Source organism: Vollenhovia emeryi, unplaced genomic scaffold (genome assembly GCF_000949405.1).
Source record: "Vollenhovia emeryi isolate VEMERY1.0 unplaced genomic scaffold, V.emery_V1.0 DF939120.1, whole genome shotgun sequence".
NCBI lineage: Eukaryota > Metazoa > Arthropoda > Insecta > Hymenoptera > Formicidae > Vollenhovia > Vollenhovia emeryi.
Window position 1 is genome coordinate 3,423,868 of NW_011967246.1, and position 25,045 is coordinate 3,448,912.

The 25,045-nt window shown below is 41.2% G+C and overlaps 5 protein-coding genes across 8 annotated transcripts in view; 2 read left to right on the forward strand and 3 right to left on the reverse strand.

The window, feature by feature from the left end:
- LOC105570638 overlaps positions 1-3,016 on the reverse strand; it is an 11,271-nt gene extending 8,255 nt beyond the window's left edge. Inside the window, exon 1 of the mRNA XM_012027990.1 lies at positions 2,282-3,016. Within this exon, the coding sequence (XP_011883380.1) occupies positions 2,282-2,860 (579 nt within the window). The 5' untranslated portion in view covers positions 2,861-3,016. The remainder of the gene's footprint in view (positions 1-2,281) is intronic.
- The window catches only part of LOC105570639 (E3 ubiquitin-protein ligase UBR3), a 28,496-nt gene extending 14,895 nt beyond the window's left edge, over positions 1-13,601 (forward strand). Inside the window, exons 9-28 of the mRNA XM_012027993.1 lie at positions 4,590-4,771; positions 4,865-5,004; positions 5,175-5,317; positions 5,594-5,760; positions 5,848-6,091; positions 6,298-6,454; positions 7,292-7,528; positions 7,650-7,805; positions 8,017-8,177; positions 8,306-8,810; positions 8,983-9,128; positions 9,212-9,358; positions 9,927-10,235; positions 10,351-10,579; positions 10,741-10,956; positions 11,082-11,350; positions 11,617-11,973; positions 12,220-12,351; positions 12,457-12,596; positions 12,812-13,601. Of these exons, the coding sequence (XP_011883383.1) occupies positions 4,590-4,771; positions 4,865-5,004; positions 5,175-5,317; positions 5,594-5,760; positions 5,848-6,091; positions 6,298-6,454; positions 7,292-7,528; positions 7,650-7,805; positions 8,017-8,177; positions 8,306-8,810; positions 8,983-9,128; positions 9,212-9,358; positions 9,927-10,235; positions 10,351-10,579; positions 10,741-10,956; positions 11,082-11,350; positions 11,617-11,973; positions 12,220-12,351; positions 12,457-12,596; positions 12,812-12,929 (4,155 nt within the window). The 3' untranslated portion in view covers positions 12,930-13,601. The remainder of the gene's footprint in view (positions 1-4,589; positions 4,772-4,864; positions 5,005-5,174; positions 5,318-5,593; positions 5,761-5,847; positions 6,092-6,297; positions 6,455-7,291; positions 7,529-7,649; positions 7,806-8,016; positions 8,178-8,305; positions 8,811-8,982; positions 9,129-9,211; positions 9,359-9,926; positions 10,236-10,350; positions 10,580-10,740; positions 10,957-11,081; positions 11,351-11,616; positions 11,974-12,219; positions 12,352-12,456; positions 12,597-12,811) is intronic.
- Positions 13,602-15,624: 2,023 nt separating this feature from the next.
- Positions 15,625-18,573, reverse strand: LOC105570640 (small ubiquitin-related modifier-like). The gene is made up of 5 exons (XM_012027995.1): positions 18,400-18,573; positions 18,155-18,223; positions 17,980-18,057; positions 16,849-16,920; positions 15,625-16,588 (listed from the first exon to the last, which is right to left on the reverse strand). Exons 1-5 carry the CDS (start codon positions 18,412-18,414, stop codon positions 16,529-16,531), a joined length of 294 nt encoding a protein of 97 aa, XP_011883385.1. The 5' UTR covers positions 18,415-18,573; the 3' UTR covers positions 15,625-16,528.
- A 992-nt stretch (positions 18,574-19,565) lies between these two features.
- LOC105570642 (alkylated DNA repair protein alkB homolog 8) lies at positions 19,566-22,957 on the forward strand. 3 transcript variants are annotated; one of them, XM_012027999.1, is made up of 8 exons: positions 19,566-19,635; positions 19,857-20,054; positions 20,234-20,465; positions 20,859-20,978; positions 21,059-21,259; positions 21,618-21,994; positions 22,063-22,218; positions 22,365-22,957. In XM_012027999.1, the coding sequence occupies exons 2-8, from the start codon at positions 19,923-19,925 to the stop codon at positions 22,935-22,937; spliced, it is 1,791 nt and encodes a 596-aa protein (XP_011883389.1). In that variant the 5' UTR covers positions 19,566-19,635; positions 19,857-19,922; the 3' UTR covers positions 22,938-22,957. The 3 variants fall into 3 exon arrangements, with proteins under 3 accessions (XP_011883389.1, XP_011883390.1, XP_011883388.1); XM_012028000.1 differs by having other exon boundaries at positions 19,599-19,767; XM_012027998.1 differs by having other exon boundaries at positions 19,599-20,054.
- Positions 22,952-25,045, reverse strand: part of LOC105570641 (exosome complex component rrp45) — a 5,418-nt gene continuing 3,324 nt past the window's right edge. Inside the window, exons 2-8 of one of the 2 annotated variants that reach the window (XM_012027997.1) lie at positions 24,791-24,885; positions 24,476-24,715; positions 24,175-24,392; positions 23,813-24,040; positions 23,487-23,614; positions 23,226-23,302; positions 22,952-23,115 (exon numbers count right to left, since the gene is read on the reverse strand). In XM_012027997.1, coding sequence (XP_011883387.1) covers positions 22,999-23,115; positions 23,226-23,302; positions 23,487-23,614; positions 23,813-24,040; positions 24,175-24,392; positions 24,476-24,715; positions 24,791-24,885 — 1,103 coding nt within the window. In that variant the 3' untranslated portion in view covers positions 22,952-22,998. The remainder of the gene's footprint in view (positions 23,116-23,225; positions 23,303-23,486; positions 23,615-23,812; positions 24,041-24,174; positions 24,393-24,475; positions 24,716-24,790; positions 24,886-25,045) is intronic. The other variant, XM_012027996.1, reaches the window with a different exon arrangement.

Sequence of the window (25,045 nt, forward strand, 5' to 3'; positions counted from 1 at the left end):
ATTATTCTATAAAGTTTCAAGGCTTTAGCTCTTCAAATAAAAATAGCGGGTCAAAAGTTTACCTCATTAATATAATCTTTAGTTAGACTCTCGGGGAATATTCTACAAAGTTTCAAAGCTCTAGCTCTTTAAATGAAAAATTTAAAAAATGGGTCAAAATTTTAAAGTTTGCCCCATTAGGACCAAAATCAATATAGTCTTTAGTTAAACTCTTGGAGTTTATTCTACAAAGTTTCAAGATTCTAGATCTTCAAATAAAAAATAAAAAACGACGGGTCAAAACTTTAAAGTTTATCCAATCCGCATCAAAATCTATGCGCGTCAAGTCCGCCATTTTCGTAAAATGAAGTTTAAAAGGAACTACCGACAACTTGGACTTGAAATCACGGTCGAATTCACATCCGCAGTCCTTCCTCTTCCATATTCAAGACGAGTGTAGCGTGTTTTGCAAGTTCGACGATTTGGAAATGAGCGCTAAATTACGTATACGTTCCCGGTGACATCAATTAAGCCGCACAGCGCCTTTAGTCGGGACGGGCTCGGCGCGTCAATTCGTGTTATTTGCCGTGGCGTGTCCAGGGTATCCGGATAATGACGAATTTCCGTAGACGCGATTTCCCTTTTCTTTCCGCGGATAATAGCGCGGTGCGAAGTCGACTCTGCGAGCCGACTCGATGGACGGATCCACGCGGTCACTCGATCCATAGTGCGATACCGCTTCTCGGTACCTAACGCCCGCGTTTAATAGACAGGATCGGGGCTCCTGTTACGATGTTATCAGACTACGGCTCGCTCGTAACACGGGATCCTCGGGAGCTTGTCAATTCAACGTGTCGAATGCGTTCTCGCTTTCCGTCCGGCTTTGCCGCCTGAAATCTAAATTCCGCTTACCGCCGACGACTCGTGACTAATTTTCTGCGTTACAACCGTATGACGTGACTCGTCTGAACCGTTGCAAGATCATTGACAACGTGCGGATGATAGTCCTTCCTGTTTGTCGCGTTATCCCGCTGTTCTTTAGACACTCTCCGCGAGTCTTTGTCCACCCGCGTGCCTGAGCATAGATAATTGTCACGCCTTCGACTTGCTGCACGAGAGATAATAAACGGAGCGATAAAGACACAACAAACGGCGCAACATGTAAAACAAGCCCTAAATCGTGTAGGTAATAATTAGAAAACGACAGACTATAAAGCGGATGTGCAGGAGAAATCGAGAAATTGAACTACCGTGTCTCGTGATATGATAAATTCGACAATACATGTAATAAATTAATAGTATTATACAATACGTGTAACTTATATAATATTATATAATAATTATATAATTAAATAAACTAATAAGATTAATAAGTGACTGACGTAAAAGCGGGTGGTATTTTTTACTTGTTAAACGTGATTCATGTCTGCGATTATTTTTAACGCTCGACGAGCGGTAATTATTTGTTTTATTGTGACATGCACGGTCCTCACCTGGAGTTCGACTCTTGAATTTATTCGGAAGGGAAAAGTATACGCGAAGATTCTGCCCTCGCAGAAAAGTTGAAAGTCGATTGGTTGAAAGGCCACGCGAATGGTCAATCGACTTGCAATTCTTCTGCGCGGGCAGAATTTACGCATATGTTTCTTCCTCGAATCAATGGAAAAAAAGAAAAATCAAGCCGAAAAGGAACTGCGTGAACCGGTAACTCAAACTGTTAAGACACGTTAAATTCGTAGAGATGACACAGTATTGCGGTATTATGAAAGTTTAATTGTCCCCCGAAGAACGAAACGTAGCGAGCGATATGAATCATTCATTCATTTATTCATTCATTCCAGGAACTATTTTCTCCGAGAAATACCCAAGTGGCCCTCAAGCCACGTTTATAGATAGGTATTTGTTTAGTGTATTAACAGAGTACCCAACGTTGCTCTTAAAAAGTATCCACGCAAAGTCAGACTGACTGCACTCTAAAATTTCGTTTTCAGGTAAAAACCCTTTTAAGCTGACACCGATACCGGTGATAATCTCTGTATATATATATATCTCTCTCTCTCTTTCTCAGAACAAAATATGCCAAATGACAGTCTAGTGAAGTCTAGTCCATGGCGTTTCCGTAGAAACTAAAAAAAAAACACACAGAACAAAATGCACCCTGAAATCAGCGAATCAACATCATCAATTCTTTCACGGGGAAGATACCTGACTGGAGAAAAACTATTTGGAAACATTCTCGTCCAAGCGCTGACCAACAACGTCTTCAGAGACCGTTGTCGCGCGCCACACGCCAAGTACCTACCGCCATCTGATTAGCCAGGAGCACGAGGACGCTCCTGTTGTACACCTGTTGACCGGACGACACCATGAGCCTGTGTATCGACTTGAGAACGTCCGGCAGCTCGCCCAGCCGCGGTGACACGCAGGTCTTGGCGAACTGCAGCATCGTGAACGTCTCGTACTTGTCCGAGTTGTTCGCGTACAGCTCAAAGAGCTGGTACAGCCCCTGCACCTGGCCGAGGTAGTTGTCCAGGTCCCTCAGGCTGTCGTCGAGCCGGCCCTGCATGGGCAGCTGCAGCAGCAGCTTCGTCAGGATCGCGTCGGCCTTGTCCTCCATCCGCGTCTGGTACTCGTCGATCTGCTGGGAGATCTGACCCATCCGCTGCAGCAACTCGCGTTCCATCACCTTGAGGAACACGGCGTCCTCGCCAGGCAGCTTCTCGCTGAAGCGCTTCGCGTCCATCACGTCCAGGGACTCCAGTGTTTGTACCACGACTTTGCGACCCAGCCTGACCAGATCGAACGCCTCGGACACGTCTAAACCAAGGGCGCAGCTGGCGCCCGCCAGGACGACCAGCAGGACTAGACAGTACCTGGCCATTTGGTAGGAGAAAGCGCGGCACGGGTGCGACGACGGGGATAGAGAGTCTCTACTGAGGCTCTGTCACCGAATCACCAAGATGTCGGTGAGGATCGCGCGCACGCACTCGTCACCGCCTCTGCGAGTGGCGACGCTAACACGCCGGGACTAACGATTCCGCCGCCGCGAGCTCGGCTCGGGACGGGACGACCGTTATGGGCGAAGAGAATGGCAACGGGCGATGTGAATGGAAGGGGGGTATTGCACTCGCGGTGGACTATCAATGGAGTTCTGGGTCTGTTCGTTTCTCCTTCGTTCCTTCGCCTTCACTCTTCTCGCCGCGGTGCGAACACGCGTATGTGTCCCTGCAGTTTCGACGAGAAAGGTTCCGCCGCTGACGGTGGGCCTTTCGCAGCGAATCCGATCACCCGCGCCGACCTTCGGCGCACTGTTCCCGCTGCAGGTCTGTTCGTTGGCGGCTGTGCTGTCCGCCTGCCTGAAATGAAATGAGCATATAAATTGTACGTCGAAGAGAAGAGGAAGGAGAGCAGGTGTGCAAGTTCAGTCGCGAGGAAAATAACGCGCAAGGCTGCTATGCGTGAAAAACGTCCGGGAGCGTAACGCGAGGACTGGCCGATGCCTCCCGCTCGAAATGCAATGACATGAACATGGAATATTCTTAGGTCTTATGTACATTAGTTTTTGACTCACATTGCTATTTGGCGCGAATAAAAGATTCAAGGTGACTTTCACGTGACCTTCAGGCAACTGTCCAAGGTTAAATTAATGACACCATCTTATGTCCCTCCGTCGAAACCCAACAACTTTTGAGTCTGAGGCATTTTCCGCAATCGCCCCTACCTGAGGAGATATTACCGTGTACGGATTAAAATGGCCTACCCTGTATACTGATATTGTATTATATTTTTGAGTACGTAAATGTGTCATTTGAAAAGCTCTTGGAATGAAATATTGATACAAATTGGCACAACCGATGCCATACGTTACATTGAAAGTTGCTATGAACGTTTCTAGAGTTCATAGAAATGTTTGATGAACGCTGTTTGATGAAACGAGTCGGGACTTTACAAGCATTTGTAGAATTAAGTCCCGACTCGTTTCATCAAACAGTTCAGTTTTTTTTACCGATCGTACGTAGTATATGTAATATACAATGTAATTTATTAATATTACATTCATTAGGTAAAAAAGAGTCAAGAAAAGAATTGCCAATACATTTTACAAATCACTCAGTCGCAGGTAAATCTACTGTAAAACGGGCCTCGGAGTTTTACATTTCATTTAATTCATATGTTTACATAAGATTGTTATATGACGCGTTCTTACGTAAGCTTGTGTACGGTCGGCTTCAATGTTGTATATCACTCCAGATACAAAGAGATTAAATTTATATCTTTCATCAGAAATTGCGCTTTGCAAACGCAATTCAGTGACGTTGATCTAGAGATGAATGAAGGTCGGCTAGATATTTCGTTCGACGGCTTTATGAGTTGCTGTTTCTAGCAATCGCTGCACCCATGCGATTGGTGTGTGATAATATGTTACATTAGATAAACTTCCGTGAATCACTTAGATCCTATTTATTCCTTCATCCGTTACATCAGTTGTATCGGTTATATTAATTGGTCTGGAAAGAAGCAAAGCGTCAAGTGAAAGATAATATTTTATCATTGACGTTGATCTCGCAATACAATAACTAACATTCTCTGTTGTCCATTTCTGCCTTCAGGTGGCCTTCTATGAGATTCTGAATGGACTGTGGGTTCGCAATGGGCTGCAAATAAAGGGCCAAGCGATGACCTATATACAGTGTAACTTCTGCAACTCCATGGTGGACGCGGATCTGTACCTGCTGCAAATCTGCGCCACGAAATTACTGCCGGACGTCTTTCTGAAAACCGTCATCGAAAAGTAATATCCTCTTCTCCTCGTTTGTCGTTTATTTCTTTTCTTTTATATCGATTCTGTAATGCAGTCTTGTTAAAAAAAAAAATGTTAATACAGATTTCACGTGAGGGAATGGATGAGTTTGAGCCTGTATCATGCTCCGCAAAATGAGTATCTCGAGGGCGAACATGATACCCCGATGTTGGAAAGCTGCCTAACATTCTTGGCTACGTTGGTCAACGTCAGAACAAATCTCGGTAAGTTTCTATCGGTTCTAACGCAGTTCTCTTAAAAATCGCCCTTTTTTTTACACGCACACACACCTCTCTTAATAAAAAATGTATAATCCCACAGCTTTGCAATCCTGAAAATAGGATCATTGATGCAAGCATACGATATTAATACGTTTACATGTTTCTCGTATCAGGTTTATCGGATCCTGAAATGTCTCGCCTCGAAATGGTGACTTTATTGTGTATGAGTGATAAGACGCATAGTCAATTGATGGAATTAATGCCAGAACGCTGCGGAACCACCCAGAACAGGGACTTTGAATCCGTTCTAGCCGAAGTACGTTGACATATCGTGTTCATCTTAATTTCTAATTTTCATTGTGGTGTACAAATTTTACGTTACTTCTTAATCATTATACAATTTTTTGTATTCGATATGCACATGTATACAGGGTGAGGAAAAAGTATGGAAATCTTTCTAAATTTTTCTAAAATGCATAGTTTTTGAAAAATTTAGGGGTTTTCATACTTTTTCCTCACCCTGTATATGTATAGGCAAATTTTAAATGACGTTATTGATTCTGTATTACTTAACGGCATAATGTGTCTATAGGTAGCGCAATATAGAGCTCCGAATCTTGAAGCGAGTGGCAATATGCAGCAAGGTATGTACGGACCAAAGTCTTGCGTGTGGGACGAGTTGTTCGATCCTTTACATGTGCTGTTGAGAGCAGTCCATAGAAGAGACTTTCAAGTATCTATGGATCGTTTCACAGAATAGTACGTATCAGGTTTTACTCTCATGTGTGCTAAATGCATCTATCTTAAAGTGTTCCATTCTACAAATATTGTACTTTTCTACCGCAGCGTGAAACAATCGGGTAAGCTGAAAAACGGTGCGACTCCCTGGCCACCATTTAGGCAACCGGCTCCGGTTTCGTCGGACTATGATGATCCTCGTATAGTCTTACGTTCCAGAGTTTTTCACACTATGATCCTGATAATACTCTATAAGGCTGTGAATGGGTATAACATATCCGAACATGTTATAGCATTGGCTATTTATCTTCTGGAGATGGCAGTTATTACTGCAGAACCGCCAGATAAATCCGTAAGTGATTTATTTACCAATTGACGTTTACGCTTATGTCGAGTTTATTCTTTTCCTTACACGTAAGTTATTTTGTATAAATACAATAGTTTGTCAGTTACGCGTTTTATCTTATTCGTTTGTCTTTTAGTGCTCTTTTACAGTACACGTACATTTAAATCTATTGCATCTTTATTATTTTACTCAGTCATATAAATCATTTTCAGGTAAGTCCTTTATGCCAATACACTGGTGGCACCTCTCGTGTAATAAAGGACATGGATTTGGCTGGATGGTACGAAAGCGATAGCTTGTCCGAAAATCTGAGGACAGTGATACCTCGAGTGATTCTAGTCCAAGAGTCGGAGCCTAGCAGCTCAGACAGTGAGTGCACGTTATAGATTTATCACATTTCTATTGTCTTTTTTTTTAAATATAATCGATTTATTTAGTTTGAAAATACTGAGGAAAAAAGTGAAAACACAATGGGCGCGTTCGAGAGCTCGCTGCTTAGCGCTAAAAGCGTCGTTCTATCTTTCTTCGACGCATAATGAGCAATAAAGATAGAATAACGTTTTCAGCGCTAAGTAACGCTGATAGTGAGCTCCCGAGCGCACCCAATGTAATAATATACACTCAGTCTGAACGGAAGTATAGAGTGTTAGCTTAAAATGCTTGCTTGCTGAGCTCGAAACGATCATTTTTTGCGGAGCTATGCACATCTAAAGAAAAAAGTAAGAACAAATTTCTTTCTTTAAATGTGCATAACTCTGCGAAAAATGATCGTATCGAGCGCGTCAAACAAGCACTTAAAAGCTAACGCTCTATACTTTCATATGCACTTCGTCAAATTAGGCTGCGCCTGATTCACGCCATGCACCGTCGAAAACTCGGACCTCCGGTTATCAATTTTGCATCCTCTCACTTTATCGTTCGTCATTTTGAACAAAATGGCCGAGCATAATTCAAATATTCTTGTAGTGGACCTACGGAGCTTCCTTCATTTTCCATTTTTGTATTTATTTTTATCTTCATTTTACCAAGTTACGATCACTTGAAATTTGGTACATTCCTCTTAAATTTCTAGCGTACGCTTTTTTGGGACTGAGTGTATTATAAAATGATGGAATCGATATATTAATGTATAATAATTTAGTATGATTATATCTAGTATATCTGGTATGATTTGACGCACTTGCTAATTTATCTAATAATGATTAGGCGAATTTGAGTGGGAGATTCAAGGAGACATGAGCGAGGTGGCTACATCCCTGATGTTGAATGACGCAGCGGATGATGGCGCGGAGGCAGTATCTTTGGAACTGTTAGGATTTTCCCCGTTAGTAGGCCCCGTTAGAGATGACAATGGCGTGTCTAGCGCGAGTGCATCATCCTTGCCGGCTTTACTACCGTCAGTCGAGAGCGCTACGTCTCTGCCAGCATTACCGTCAACAAGTGGTTAGCAAGATTTTTGCGTAGATTGTGTATATGGCAACGTCGGTTATCTTTCCTTTGCTTAATATTGCTTACTTTTCTTACAAATAATTCATAAAATATAATATATTCTAAAATATTATAGTGGAATATGATGTAGCAATTGTACCTGAAGACGGAATCGTCGCCATAGCTCGTAGTAACAGTGAGGATGACATAATGTTACCTCTGCAAAGAGCTCTGCCACCATCCGGGGAGGAATCAATGGCTCTAGCAATTGAATCGCCTCCTTCACCAAATAGTACGTTTTTCAAACCCATAATTTTTGTTTATCACAGAGTTTATCACTGACGTAACGAAGGCAGCACGAAAAAAGTCATTCTCGTTGGAATATCTCCTTTTTCTTTCAAATTTTTTGCTATACTTAATTAAATTAAATTGTACATCAAAGCTTCTATATAATATGTAACGATAAAGTATTCTGTTTAATTTACGATGTTGTTAATAATTAGATGTAGTCGGTGGTCAGCCAGCATTACCACCCGCTCCACAACGCCCAGCGGTTATGGCCGGAAACGAAATAGTCACCGCGCAACCTGTTAATTATAGGGCTACAGAAATCGTTCCATCCACATCGAATCCTCACAAACATTTCAAAAGAAGAGAGCCACAAGTAATACAAGACACTACCTCTAACAATATCTTACAGTCTTCATATTTCTTATTGTATATGTCTTGATACATTTAGTAGCTTAATTTAGCTCATTGCTATAAAATATTCATGTAAAATTAATTTTCTAGGGTGTACCAATGCAACCACAATCCGTAAAAGTGGGAGAGAGCATAATCTCCTTACTGTTAAAGCTGCATTCTCAATTATCGGGCGTACCAGACAGCTACAATCCCGAACAAAACGCAATGTCGGACAACGAAGCCAGTAGCAGCAGCTGCAGTAGCAGCAGCAGCAGCAGCAGCAGCAGTAGCAGCAGCACTAGTGATAACAGCAGCAGTAGCAATTCTTCCACCTCATCATTGCCTAGTGAATCGCGAATCGGCGATGGACCATTCTTCATATCGCAGCTACTTAGGAAAATAGCGGAATTAGATCCTATGTGTAAACAGACGATCGTCGAGACTAGAAACAAATTGTGGCCCCGTATGCAGGAGTGCGAGGAGGATGAACAGCGGGAAAGGGAGAATCGTGAGCGGGAGGAACGACGGAGAAGGGCGAAGGAGAGGCAGCAGAAGCTGATGGCGGAGTTTGCCAACAAGCAGAAGCAATTTATGGAGAAAGCGATGAAGACCGGTAACTTATACATTTTGTGTTTGTGTGCGTGTGTATGCACAAATTATTGCAAATATTTCTAAAGTTGTAATATTTGCAATATTTTATTCTACAGACGTGTGAATTGGAAACTTATCGTACTCAGTCACTCAGTTAATATATTAATGAAATCACGTTTTTTTCGTTTTTACAGAGGAAGCAGGTGCATCCGGAATGGATTGGGATCAAGAGCCGAGTGAGACTAAACTGACCAGTAAAAAGGAGTACGACTGTGTGATATGTAATCAAACTACTCCCAGTAGTGAGGACAAACCGATGGGACTCGTTGTATTAGTTCAAGTAATATTCTTATCTCTTGTCGCACGAAAAGCACTTTGCATGCGTACTTGCTTGTTATATATGTACGCGTTTTCTCGATGTAGGCAACTAGCATTATCGGCCACGAGCGACAACAACCGGATAGGCTAGTTCTTCCCACGTCCGACGAAGATCCGCCTATACCGAGAAGAGATACCCGAGGCGCCTATTTCGACCGCAGAATGGACGAGATGAATCATTTATTCGATACAGTGAGTGAATACTATACTTACAGTGTTATATTTTCTTTTCCTTACAAAAATCCTTTCTTCCATTGTTCTGTATTTTCTGTTGTAACTAACACATTGTATGCCATACGGCGACGTTCTAGAAGTATAATTTGACCGCTGAACCCACACACCGCTGTACAACACACACGGAATTGGATCTGCTAAATTTATCTCAATTTCTGATATTACTGTTTACACAACACCATTTTTGGCAGAATAAATTTGCAATGGACACAAAAAAATATGAATCGACCCAAATTCTTGGCTTTGAAGAAATAAATGAATACGTATGGGGTGACTAACAAAATTTGCTCAATCTAACAGCAAAAAAAGGAAGCTTGTTTTATGCACATTTTTCAAAATAATTTGAAGCGTTAGTTTGAAAAATGCCAGAAATATCTTATTTTAGCTTTGTACTTGTAGTGTATTGAGACTGGAGCAACGAGGTAAATTGATATTAAATGTTTAGTAAGAAGATACTCTTTAGAAACAGACAAAGAGGCAGGCAGGAAAAAATATTATGTCTTAATTAATATTTTTTGTTTCGCAGTTGTCTTGGCTGGTCTCGGTTAATCTGGGATGGGAGGGTGGTGTCCATGTGCAAACGTGCGGACATCATCTGCATCTGGACTGTTTGAAATCCTACCTAGAGTCCCTTCGTAGTCAGCAGCGGCAGCAAAATCTAGCGGTGGAACGGGGCGAGTATCTGTGCCCGTTGTGCCGGCAATTAGCCAACTCTGTTTTGCCGCTGTCGCCGCAATTGGGCGAGTGCTCGGCGATGGTGCGATCTCGTCATGCTTCCACGGAGACTATACTCTCGGATCTGAACACTTTTCTCAAAGAGATACAACGAAATCCTGTACGTATAATAGCGGGCTTCTCCCTCCCGTCTTTTTAGCGATTTTTTTATTTACATTTTTAATTATTCACAATATACCAAAGATGTACTCGCTGAATGTATTTGTCGTTTCCAGGTCTCTTCGAATCTGGCTGTGGCGATGGGAAAGGCCATGGAAGATATGACGAGTTGCACGTATCTAAAGTATAAACAAAAGAACTGTAAACCTAGTCACCAAAGCTTGTTCCTTTTTGTAACCTCGGTAGCTCGAACTAACTTTGAGATTGAACTTGTACAACGCGGCGGTTCATTGTGCGTTCCACCGCCTACTACGATACCTCTGACGCCTAAACGCGATTGCATAGGTACGTTTGTATTTCTTGACTCCGATTTATCAACCAATCTATCCTGTTCTGCCTTCTAATTTATTTGCTGTACGCAATAACGTAGTAGTTAGTGCATTCTTGATATTAATCTGTAATTTGAAGATTTCGGCCGGAAGAAAAAGTCTGTATTATTCTTTCAGTCGCGCTTCTTCACGTTTTGGCGATGCACGCTCGGGTACTGACCACATGGCCAGTGCATCATGTATGGCAACAACTATCTGGCATATCGCTGATGGATGAATCGGCGTCCTCGCTCGCCTTGACACCGCACGAGAGGCAGGTTCCTTTGCTTCTACGAGATCCGACCGCCATGCTCATTCAATTCATACTGGTGTTGCCGTTGCATTTGGACCAAAGTACGCACGTCTCAAAGACTTTTTTCCTTACACTTTACGTCGGAATAAATTAAGTGGCGTATATCGAAAATATTCATTAATCGTATGTGTGTAATGAATGAATTAATATTCCCCTTTCTTCGTAGCATATTTTTCCGGCGTGGTAAAGGTCCTTTACAACTTGCTGTACTATCAAGTAATACTACAGGTAAGCTGTAACTTCTCCCGAGCAGAGCGAAATGCGATCTTAAAATGGAAACGCAACTGCACCGTCACGCCCTCGCAGAACAAACTGGGCGAGATTATCGAGTACTTCAGCGAAAGTGGACTCTATCCCGGCACAGACGACGACAAACCATCCACTTCAGCCTCTCCCAATTATATCAGGGTGAAGTCGCACTGCGTCGAGCAACAAGTACGTTCTATAAATATAATGCAACTTTTATCTAAGCAATTAAAGTTACCACTCTGTAAAATAATTGGTTACGTTTTATACACCTAAGGTAATGACAAATTTTAGAAGGAGATATAAAATTTGCATGGCGTAAGCACAAGTTGATTACTTCTAAGAAAAACGGACCGCTTTATGATACTAAAAATATCTCAAATGTATTGTGATTCTTTTACAGGACATCGCAGGTATATATTTTCATTATTTCTATTTGATTGGTGTTCGTTCAGATCCAATCATTGTGCCTGCCGTTTCTGCGAGTGGCCGCATTGCTGCGTTATCACTTGTACGAGCAGCCGCTGCCGCTGATCAGAACGTCACAGAGCGAGTTTGTGAGACTGGTGTATTACTTGGAGCTAGTCACGGAAGGCATGAGCTGGGACAGCTTCGATTCAACGGTAGCGCTAAATTGGCAAGAACCAGAAGCAAGCGTTTCGATGCCTCTCTTCTGGTGCGATCAGTTGATCGCGTTTCTCGCCAATTGGCGAAGCCACCAGCCGGCCCGGAACCTGATAATGGAGCAGCACATATCGTGGCACGTGCCGAAGCTACTTAGTCTTCCAAGGGAATATGAAAAGATCTTCACGGTAAGATCCAATAATTAAAATATATTACGCTCGTTGCGTTTAAAGAGATATTGCAAGCTCATTAATTCGACTAATTGTAAGACAAGAAAAAAGGAAAATGGTTGCAGATAAACTTGATAATTGTTATAAAATATAATCTAAACGTATCTTAATCTAAACATTGTAAAAGTTATTCGTATGCTGTTATATTTATATATTGCTATTATTTGCACACTATTTTTATACTCCTATATTAATTTCTTTCAGTATTATCACGAGCGACAGTGCAGCCAGTGTCATTCTGTACCGCAGGAAATCAGCATCTGCTTGTTGTGCGGCACCATTGTCTGCCTCAAACAAAACTGCTGCAAACAGATGAATGTGTGCGAAGCTATTCAGGTGAGCGCAATTTATACGCACGAGAGAACATAGGGGGGTGTCGTCTCTGCGAATATCGGACTACTAAAAAATTTTTCGATTCTTACGATTTGTTTATACGTCTAGCACTCAATCGACTGCGGAGGTGGAACTGGCATCTATCTTGTAGTGACCTCGACGTATATTATCGTGATACGCGGTCGGCGAGCGTGTTTATGGGGATCTCTGTATCTCGACGACTTTGAGGAAGAAGATAGAGACCTAAAGTGAGTACGATTTGTTGCAAGAGATATAGAATAATGTGAGTAATAATATACGAGTAAGCGTTAAGTATTCGCCATTCTAATTTTCATATTAAACATATTAAAAACAAGAATTTGCTTAAGCATTAAAATTTCTTTCCTGACGAGTTACAATAAGTTATTTAATTAGACACTATTATTTAATATTGTATTATTTACTACTATACATAATCTTGTAGACGTGGCAAGCCTCTGTACCTCAGCCAGGACAGGTATCAGCTTCTGGAGCAGCAATGGCTGGCACACAGATTCGACCATACGAAGAAAACGTGGGTGTGGCATCGCGACGCTCTGTGACCCATCACGATGCTGTCGCATGCCGCTCGTCGCTCCTAATCTCAGAAACGAAGAAGACTCCCTCCCTTCCTTTCTCTCTCTCTCGTTCCCGCGACTCCCACAATTTATTCTCACACAAAAATGCCTCGTCCTTTCGCAGTAATGTCCATGCGCTTTAGAGACTAAGGAAGATAGAACGTCCTTAACGGATATTATATATTTATTATGCAATCGCGAGTAAGTAGTAGACATAAACGATGAATGAAAGTATTAAGATGGAAGAACGTCTGGGGGGAGGAAATCAATTTTGTTCATATAGTTGTGCGTAATGACTTGAATAATACGTGCTAGATCTGTAGAAATTGTGTATGCTCTCAAATTAAAGAAAAATCTGTACATTTTATTTATAAGTATATACATAGAGGTTTTATTTTAATTTTTCTGTGTAATTGTTTTCGAAATTAACGGTTATTGAAAAGAAAAGTTTATGTTTAAGTTACGCATTTTTCTTTCGGGAATTATATACCCGTATGGAAAAGAGGGAGCAATTTTGATCCTTAAATATTTTTGTACAATAACCACCAATTTCGGAGATGGTTATAGGAAAAAATTAAAATGAGATACCCTGTATATATACATATACATATATACATATATGCACGTAAGCATATGAATTACATCGTAATAACGAAACAGAAGTACTTATCTAGTATGTAGTGTTTGTACCTTTTAGGAGAGAATGATATGTAAGTGATAATAATCGGAAAGAGAGAGATAAGGGAAAACTTGTGTATTGCTTTGAGTGGGGAAAAAAACCATTCATTTGAATAACAGAAGTAATTTCAGATTTGCTCATTTTTTGTTATACTTCGCTGGAGATGTTCCACAGATATTTATAAAACGAAGTCAAATTTTTAATTCTTTCCGTACGACTTGGTTATCTGAAATGAAAACAAAAGATGCATCGAGAACATTAATGTCGATTGGAACATGATGGACAAATTAATGGCTTCTCGTTTCAGAATCGCAAAACTTCGATTTATTACAAAATTAGAAGGTTGAAAATTAGATTAATCTGAAGTCACACGAAATTACGTAGATATTACGTAGAGTTTGGATTATCCGATGCCATAGACGTGTAAAATATATAATTCCTGTGTTCACTAATATATGTTTCATTTTCACAGATTATATTAATGGTTATAAATATGTAAACGCATAATATATTAGGTACATCACATAATTTTCACATCACATTTATAGGCAGAGACATCATGTCCTGCTCAATCGATACGTTTTAATATAATTAAATGTTACATTTGTTTTTAGTTAATATAAATAAAATACTCAAAAACATAAATAGAAATATACATTTGTTATTATTATAGTTATTAAATTGTTGGACATTAAAATTGTTCATTATTAAATTTAATATTGTATAAAAATGTTATAAATTTATCACATAAACGTGTTGTTAAATTTAATACATATAAGAGTAACTATTTTCTTATATAATTTATGATCTATAGCATCGGAAATCGAACATGCACATCGACTTTTAATTTGTGTCATTGGATAACATCTCTTGTTATATCAATAATGTATACATAGTTGAATGCGACGTCGATTTGCAGCATACCGCTTGTTGCGGAGCAATTTGTATATCGGATATTTTTGGGGAGCAGTAATAGTATATGTATATACAGTATTTCACAACTTGTGCCTTTAATTTTAGTGGCAGAACCTTTGATCAACTTTGAATAAATTTTAATCAAAAATGGTATCTCTAACTTTCCTGAATTAAATATTCAGGAAGCTAAATGAATACGATAAATTTAAATTAGAAATTAAGTTAATAATTTTTCAGCTGTTTTCAACATTAAATATGAACTTTATCTTCCTTTAATTTTAATCAATTAATTTCCGTTTATTTACTTAATATCGTGTAATTTTAAGAAAATCGAGATTAAATTCATAAGTGTTAAAATCGACGATTTTAACACTTGTGAATTTAATCTTGAGATTGCGAAAAGATATATTAACAAATTAGAAACTCTGAAAAATCTATCATTAAAATTAAAATTGCAAATTGTGGGCTGTTCTGTATATAAATCTAGAATTTCACCATACACCTGCGAATTTCTTACGTGTTTTAAATATGTTTACGAAATGAAATTTGTTCTAGGGTAAATGTCTCCTCCTGTGCACTTTCGTATTGTACATATGTAACAATAACAGCTCGCTACGTATTGCATTCTTAGTCAATGCTCGAAATAAAATAACTTGTATATAGCTACATAATTATTTTTAGGAATTGTGCTTATAATGTAAGAATCTATGATACAATACGTATAATTTGAAAGAAAGACCTGCGAGCTAATGAATTATTATAACTGTCGACTATGATCAATGTATAAATAAAAGCAATTCTATCCAGAATGTTGTCTCACTGTTTCTTCCGTCCATCAGGAAATAGCATTATTTACTTCTTAAATTGAGAGAGCGAATTTTCAGATCAATATATATACATATATATGTATATACGTGACTATTTCGAAGACCACTCTTTGGAATGTCCATATGCAAATAAATCCATATGTGAAATGTATCTCGAATTCGACACCCTCCCGACTACCATGATACGGAAGAAGCAAACGGTTCAATAAATCGCCGCTTGTTCCGTATTCTCCATTGAAAGTAAAAAATTTCACACAAATTTTTCACCTTTCTCTTGATATTTTATTTTATAAATTTGAGATACATGAGTTTTATATCATACGTTTATACATATAAATTTGGTATTTTTATTGCAAAGATAAGCAACATTACGGTTGGGGGAAAAACTATCTGCGAACGTATTTCTCTGGAGAACATTTATATTTATCATTATTATTATGTTCAAAAGTGCATGTATTACGGTTAGTAAAAATTAAAAATATTGCTAGATTATCTAAGAGAATGAAATGATTTATGCCAATTATGAATACTCCCAGGCGCAAACGCGATGGAAGCTGCTCGGTTGCAGTTCTTCGAAAGCGCGCGTTTTACAATTACTACTTTTAGTGTACCTTAAACGTAACAATTTTCGTTATATCATATACACATCGTTTTCTGTATTCATAAAAAGGAGCAGAAAAGAAAAATTTGGAAAAAAAAACCCGAGATCTCTGGGGACAAGTTTCGAATGGGCAGGGAGCATTGCGAAATGCCAAATGTATTTATAATGGCGTTAATAATTATTCTATTTCTGAAGAATTGCCCTGACGACACACACGGAAACGGACACACAGTATGCAATATTACGACACGACTGCCCGCACGCGCGTTTTACAAAACGATCCGGGGATTCGTGGTCCAATCTCCCCGGATAACGATTCGCCTCGGTACAGGAATGTAAGACAACACATTTTATACGATATCGTATGTGAAATCAGGAAATTACATATTGTTTAATTATCTGTATGTACGTGTATATATGTGTGTGTGTGTGTACGTATGTGTATTTGTGTGTGTATGCATACTTATAAACTTGTCCATCTTTTTGTTTTTTTCTTTGTTAGAATAGTCACTTTCACTTTATAAAATATTAGAACGAAATGATCCTCCTCTTCCTAACTTAGTTAACGACCACCTGTTTGCTCTTGATATACTTCGATGACGTCGTCATTTTCCATTTCCAGCTGAAATTAATGCAGATCTTTAAGAATCTTTCAAAAACCTTTCAGTTAAAAGTACATTAATAAATAATTATTTAGATAAATGCTTTCTTTTATATGTAATATAGAAAATATTCCCTAATTCATGGCTCAAAATATTATTAGATACTTTACAAAAATGTTTATACAATAAATTTCTGGCCAATTAGAAGATCCTCGACAAACTGAAATTCAATTTATTCTCCCGCCGATTCTCCAAATGGCAGGTCGAAAAATCAATTTACCTGCTTTGGTGTTTCATCGTCGTTGATTCTTTTACCGTCAAAGAGAAACCTAAGCGATGTCATAGGTACACCCTAAACAAAAAAAAAGATCGTTACTGCGTGAAGCATAAATGTATTTGATGTATTGCCGGAATGAAACACTTAACAATTTAGTGCAGATACTTCGCGGATTGCGCCGCAAACTGAAAACAATAATTTACACTCGAAAATTGCAAGATCGTCGTCAAATGAAGATCAACAATTCTCGAAATTCGAGAGCCCGTTTCTGAACCCTCTTTTATCAATCAAAGCGTCCCTAAAAGTGGCTTGTAGCCTATCAGAACGCTTAGTGGTCTCTTTTAGAGGCGCTTTTATTGTTAAAAGAGGTCTCAGAAAACGGGCCTTCAGCATTAAAACTTACATGGTGCCTTCAATGATTGCGTTTACACGACACCCTTAGGCCCAGCTTCACCAACATCGCTTAACTTTAATCTCAGTTTAATTCATTATCTCTTTCCAATTCCCGTTTCTACCAACACAGTCTAACTTTCATCAGCTCAATGAGTATGAAAGTTGACAAAGCAATATATATTTTTAATTTCAAAGATGTCACAGTTGAAATATAAATCAGCGGTCGCGTTTCGGCTCAGTGCGTAATTTTAACTTTCATCAGCGCAAAGTTAAAATTAAATAGTTATTTCGTCTGGTACATAGTTGTCAATAATTAATACACTAATAAGAATATTCTTAAACGTCGCCAGCAGTAATTAACATTAGTGTTTCCTCTGAAAACGACCAATCGCAGCTTATTTCCCTCGCAATCGACCACGCCTGGTCAACCTCTTGAAACCTACGTCTCAAGATCTCACCGGCCGCGTTCAGCTGAAAAAGCTGCTTCGCAACTGTTGTAAAATTGGAGAATCCGATCGACGTATTCTCTCGAGCGAATTGAAGAGCGTACGCCAATCGGATTCACGAATCTTGCAACGGTTGGAGAACGGTTGTTTTTTTTTCTGCCGAACGCAGCCATCGAGACGCGGTGCTCGTTTCATAATCCGTCTCTCCGTTGTGATCTCAGGGCGCTACTTCCTCCAAAATCACACACGTGGCACACCGAGCGAGAGATAACAAACGCAGGGCAGGGAAACCTACCACGCGATCACTGTAGGACTTCTTCAGCTTGCCCATCTGAGTGGTCATCTTTACCCTAAAGTGAATTTCGTTGCTGTCCTGGAACGGAAAAAAAAGAAACGAAATTTTATATGTCTGACGTGCGCGCGCGCGCGCATATTCGCACGAGGACGTTCCTCCGGTGCGGATCGCTTACGTTTCCGACGACTTTGAGCTTGATGTACTCTGAATTCGCGTCGCCCGGGCCGGCTTCGGGTTTCTGTTCCTAGTGGCACACACGCGGCAAGGTTAGAGGCGCTAGTTCAAACTCTCGGCGGAGATCGGTACGGGACGTTCCCGGCGGTTTCCCCGGACGATCGGCCGCCGGCCGCGGCCCGCGGCCGCGGCCGCGGCGCGGCGGGATCGCGGGGACGCCGGCTCGCCCGTACCGGGGCTGCTTACCTGATTGTCGGACATCGTTATTCAATTAAATTACAACAAACTTCTTCACCACGCGCCAGAAACGCTAACCAAACACAAGCTCGCAATATGGCGCCGCGCTTTTGTCAGTTTCACAGTCTACTCGCCTCTCGTGCCGGGGAGCCGAAGGACCGTAACGGTCGCGCCGTTCGCAAACCCACACGATTCAATCTCGCGCGACGCGCGCGCGAGTCAGCTACGGTTAGGTCGGGAGAGGTTATGGGGCGAGGGAGGAATTGCCAGAGACTGGACAACTTGGGACTCCAGGTGATTGGTGCACGTGACTTGTGTCCACAAAATGGCGCCGCCCAATAGGAAGTCTTGCTGATTCTGCGCGAACAGAGCATGGGCTGCTTTCGCGAGAGGATCAAATTGATCCGGATTAAAATGACCCTGTGTTATGATTGGTCAAGTCTGGAATTTCATTGAATAAAATTTCTATGTGATGCTACGAAATTTCAGATTTGACCAATCATAGCACAGGGTCATTTTAATCATGGTGTAAAGATACAAGGGGTGCTTTCGCGACGTAGATCAAAATGATCCGGATCAAAATGATCCGTGCTATGATTGGTCAAATCTGGAATTTCATTGAATAAAATTTCAATGAGATGCTACGAAATTTCAGATTTGACCAATCATAGCACGGATCATTTTGATCCGGATCATTTTGATCTACGTCGCGAAAACACCCAAGGTGAAGCAGTCTGGTGGGTGCGCGGCGTCAATCAATCAGAAGTGGCCCAAACTACCGAATTGACCGATCAGAAATTTGCTCCGACCTTCCAACGGCAAAGCATCGCGGTTGAATGCAGGAAGAGCCAATCAACAATTTGCCCCAACAATTGGTTACATGCGCAATGTTTCACCTTGTGTCTTTACACCATGATTTTAATCAGGATTATTTTGATCTTCTCGCGAAAGCAGCCCAGGCAGACAATTTGGAATTCGTTCAGTTCTCCGAATAGCACAGGGTCATTTTAATCCGGATCATTTTGATCTTCTCGCGAAAGCAGCTATGAATTGCCGCGCCGCGCGCGCGCTTCGTAACGTTTGCGCACTTCTCCGGTAGGGGGAGGGAGAGGTGGTCGCGTTTCAACGCGCGTCTCTCTACTCGCTTAGCCTCGTGCTCTATGCCGTAGCCGCGTAGAGGTTATGTCGCTTTAGGTTATGTTGCGCGAAAGTTTATTTAAACGGATTGTAAAGGAGAGCGACGTGGTGCGTAAAAGGATCCTCTTTAGTTGCGCTTTCCCGCTTATTGCGTACCGCGCGCGCGAATGAGGAACCCGAGAAAATTAATATGACAGATGTTCAGTTGGTTAATAATTTGTTTACAATTTTCCCCTGCAAGTGAGATAAACAAATCGCGTTAGTCGGGTAGAAAAGTATTGCGAGGGTCCTCGGACACCTATTAGGATAATCAACTTTCCCCTTCGCAGGGCCGATGAGGCGGCACGGGTGCGACAAGATCCCCTTCTTCTCGAGGCATTTAAACGTTGTAAACTATGTCTTGGAGTGACGAGACGAGTGTCGCGATCCAAGAGAGGAACGACAGGAAGAGCGTACGCAAACAGAAACGAGCGCATCACAGACTGCTCAAGGATATGAACATTAAATGTGCCGAGCTGCCTACGCAGGTAAACACCTGGTACACCAGAATATACAGTTCTATGCTACATGCGGAAACTTCACCCTCGGGTATCATTTTATCCTTGTTATTCGTTCAATGTGAAACATGGACAAAATGATAGCACTTGGATGATGTTTCCGAGCGCAGCTCTGTTTCGACGATTGTTAAACTTCATGTTCCACGCAGCACCTGATGATATGCAACGGCGGCCTGGTTACCGGTATCAAGAGGGAGACGTTGCAGTGCGTGCTGGACGCCCTGATCTCCAAGTACACTCTGATAATGCCGGCGGGCAAGTCTTACTGCTTCGTGACGTGCAATTCGAGGGAGGACGCGACCTGCGTATACAATTACATTCACGGGCGCATTAAGCTTCCCGGCCAAAATGGCCCGTTATATGTATGCTATACTGAAACAGGTGTATTGTCGCGATAGAATTGATGCAACGTTGATTACGAAGCCTGTCGCACAATGCCAGGCAATAGGAACAGGAAACACGGAGCAGGCCTAGTGGGAACAGGATTTCCGACTCATCGAAAATCCTATTCTTCAGTCCATTCTTCAGTAATGGCCTCCGCATGGTTGCCGCGTTTCGCAAACATTGCAGTTTGCATCATCAGGGCTAGGAGACTGATACTGATTCTATTGCCTTTTGCCTATTCTATAATTCCATTATACTTTGGTACATATTTTCTACTTTGGAACTGGGTTACTTCTGTCGCCGTGTTATTCCTGATTGCCTGTTGCCCGGCATTGTGTTCGGGTCTTTATTCAGAATCCTTTGTGTAACGATGTGATGCTTTCCCTTCAGTGTCCACCGTGGACGACGTTGCGACGGATTCTGCATTCCCCCCTGGGCTTACGTTGATGGAGAATTTTATAACGGAGGAGCAAGCGGAAAGTCTGTTGGAGACGCTCACTTGGGACGAAGGTGGTAAACTTGCGATATGATTAAACGACGCGATTAAAGGAAAGGAGTTGAGAGGAGAGTGTTTTTCACCGCTGTTGCAGAATCCGCCTCGTCGCAACTGAAACACAGACAAGTAAAGCATTTCGGGTACGAGTTCGAGTATGGCACGAACATGGTGGATATCGACAAACCTATCGCGCCGATTCCCCAGAGCTACAAATTTCTCCAGACCTTATTCGACAAGCACGGTCACAAATATACTTATGATCAGTTGACCATCAACAAGTACCTGCCTGGACAAGGTAGCTGGGACCTCGAAGTCTCCACAAAATTATGTTTCATTAAACATTCTAGTTTCTTAATTATATATTGACATTAACCTTTGGACAGAAAGTCTATTTTTAAGCTCCAGAAGGGCTATTTATTCTTCATAGTGTAAGTCTATAATGCATGCATATATGAAAGTTCCAATTCGAAAAAAAAACCGTGAAAAACCTACTCTGAAGATTAATGTCTGCAATTCATTTAAGTTTACGTTTTAAAGAGCAACCTTTTATTTATTTATTGAAAACTAACGACGATTAGTCTAATAAATATGCATACATTTATGGACCGACTTGGATAGTAAACTGTATTATAATGTACTCTTAATTATTCAAGGTATACCTTCGCACATTGACACGCATAGTGTCTTCGAGGATACGATATTATCTCTGTCACTCGGATCCGCGTGCGTCATGAACTTTAAGAAGGATCGGAAGATCGATGTCCTCCTGCCAGCCAGGTCTCTGTTGATTATGGGGGGAGAGGCGAGATACGCGTGGGCCCACGGCATCTGCCCTCGTCGCAGTGACGTAATCGAGACGAAAAATGGGAGCACAACACAAGAACGTGGTACCCGGGTGTCCTTCACTTTCAGGAAAGTGCGACGAGGCGACTGCCACTGTGACTTCAAAGATTACTGCGATACCGCGAAATGTGATACTCTTGTCCATATCGACAGGGGGTTGGGATTGGAAAGTTCGTATGTACACAGGGTGCGTGGATTGTCCCTCCAAGTTTGCGAATATTTTACTTCTTTGTTACTGAAACTGCGCCCTCGCAGGTTTACGAGGAGATAGCTAGTCACTTCAACGAGACACGATACAAACAATGGCCCAACGTAATCAAATTCCTGGAGAGCTTGGAAGAGGGCACGCTGTTGTTGGACGTAGGTTGCGGAAACGGCAAGTACCTTTGCGGAGGTCGAAATGTATACAAGGTACTTTCTACTATCTAAATTATTCCAGATGTTTAATAAAAATACACGGGCTGGAGATGAGACTGAATGCGCATGCCTGAAATTTAGTTTGGTTCGGATGACACCTTGTCGAGCCGAACGATTATTAATCTCAAGTGTTATTTTAGATGGGATGCGATCGCAGCTCCGGATTGATGGATATTTGTCACAAGCGAGGCTTCGAGGTCCTTCAGTGCGATTGCCTGTATCTGCCGTACAGAGACGATTCCGTGGACGCGGTGATCAGCATTGCAGTTATTCATCATCTGTCCACTCAGGAGCGAAGGCAACGCGCCATCTCCGAGATGATTCGAGTTCTGAGGCCACGGGGGAGATGCTTGATCTACGTGTGGGCGATGGAGCAACGCAAGAATTCCATGGATTCGGCCTATCTCAAGTCCGGCAAAAGAAGCAAGGAGACGGGCAAGATCGACCGAAGCGGAATCAATCACGAGAGAACCTCCGAGTGTCGTTTAACATTACCGATACACGAAAACAGGACGAACTTCACTCACAGTGACATGCTGGTTCCCTGGAAAATGAAGAGCGGCGAAAAATTTCTGAGATATTATCACGTATTTCGGGAATACGAGCTCGCGAAATTGTGTACAGAAATACCAGCCGCCGTCATCAACAAGGTGTACTATGATCAAGGCAATTGGTGCGTGATTTTGGAGAAATGTACAAGGGTCGTGGAATAAACACTAGATTGACATCTGAACCAATTGACCTTCCAAATTCATTATATACTTTTGAATGAATCTAGTCACTGTCTATTAAGTCTATCACTATCTCTTCTTTTCCCGGAGATGGCGATTGGACGACAATTTCGTCCCAATCAGAGTCGTACGTAATAGTTTCTTCTTTTTTAAGCGAGTCCTGCAAGAACATTAAGAAATTACTACTACTACAATTATTGTTACTAATTTATGCAAGATCGAAGACACTAAGGAAATTATGTAGCAATACGTTTTCTTCTTTGCACTTACGGGTATCAAGTCAGCTGCCCCTTCTTCGTATTTTATGATATGGCTCTCGTCTTCATCCTCTACTTCCATGAAATCATCTGTAAAATTAAATGGTTTACTGTATTTTATGTACCACAAATAATTAAAATGAAACTGATCTTCGATTCTTTAATAAATGCTAATTCTAATTAAAAAAATTTAAGCTTTGTTAATTTACTCGTCGACTTGTAAGAAATTTAATACACACATATCAAACAGGAAACAATTGAATGAAATATATACCATCGACTATAGCTGTTGCGTCCCATTTACGTAATTTAATAGCAATGTGCTCGCTAATCGTTGTCGTCAGCTTGTTCACTTCAATACTCTCTTTAAATCTAGATAATTTGCCGTCATCTTTTTTGTACCTGCAGAGTGGTTCTTTTTTAAGAATGCCGTATTAACTCTTAAAAGATCAGTACCTCTATATAAACTTATTAAAGATCGCTCATGAATATTTAGATTATTTATCACATTTTCTCTATTAACAAATAATGTGTTAAAATTACATCGATATACGATAAAAATAAGATGCCGTTTCGCGAGCAACATAAAACGTAATGTACCGTGACTGCGCGTCCTTGATTACCGCCTCCTTGATCTGCTGCACCAGTTTTGTCGCGTAACTGGCCGCGTGATCAGAAACCTCGGATATGACATCCTCGATCGTCATGGTCTTCGTTAAATAATCGAAGTGCAAGCTACAAAGTTCTCTGTAAGAGTTTACGCCGAGGGTAAGCTCAGCGACACCGACTCTTTCTTCCGTGTAAGTCGGGTCCATTATGGTGTTACCACTGTGAAATATAATCTCGTATCATTCGCGCGTACTGAGACCGAGAATCGCTGAATTCTCGCCGGCGGATTTTTCAAGCGAGAAAAGGATCCGCTCCCGTCTCACGTAAATAAATTCGACTTTTGCCCAACCGACCTCTTGTAAGTTATGAACGATACGCAGACCGGATAGTGGAACAACGTCAACGGCAGGAAATCTTTCTCGGAGGCAGGATGTACGATGACCTCCTCGCCAGTGGACGTGACGTCTGGCCTATGAAAGTGCATAAGAGCGGCGAGCGTTGCGATAGAGGCGCAATCCACCAGATTCCCATCGTGGTTTATGATATTGACGTCGATTCTCAGATTCCACACCTGAATGAAGGGACGCGTGAGTCTCAATACGTACAAACGCATCACTGCGCAACATTTGATGACGCTAAGTGTTGTCTAGTAACCTTCTTATCCGCTACAATACAGAGAGATTCCAGGTCTACGCACTTTGAATCCTTAAAACATTTCTCCAGCTGCCTACTGATAAGTATGGCCGCCTCGGATTGTCTACCACTTTCGAAGTGCTGCGCCGCCAGCGGAGTGAGCTCGACGTTTATGCGTATCATGCCCTCGTTGGGACGAGACGTCTTCGGTTGTTGTATGTCACACGATACCTGCGCTACCGCCCTGCGAAAAGATTCCTCCTGTCACTGCCGTTTTACGTTATCTTATATTTATGTACGAAATATAATCTGTATACGGTGTTGAGTGAAATTTACCGCGTATGTCCAAGAGAGACCATGCAGCAACCCCAATTGGAGCCGAAGTAGATGTTCACCGAACGTGGCTCTAATAGTTGTCGGCCGTCCAACCGCTAAAATACAACGGATTTATTGTCAATTCTATTATTGCACACACAACTGTATAAACAAAACATAATCCGAATATATTCATAATCGTTGAATAGTCTTTAAGCAATATATTGTGATTGAACTTCTGAATAAATAAATAAATTTATAGGGAAATAATGTAAA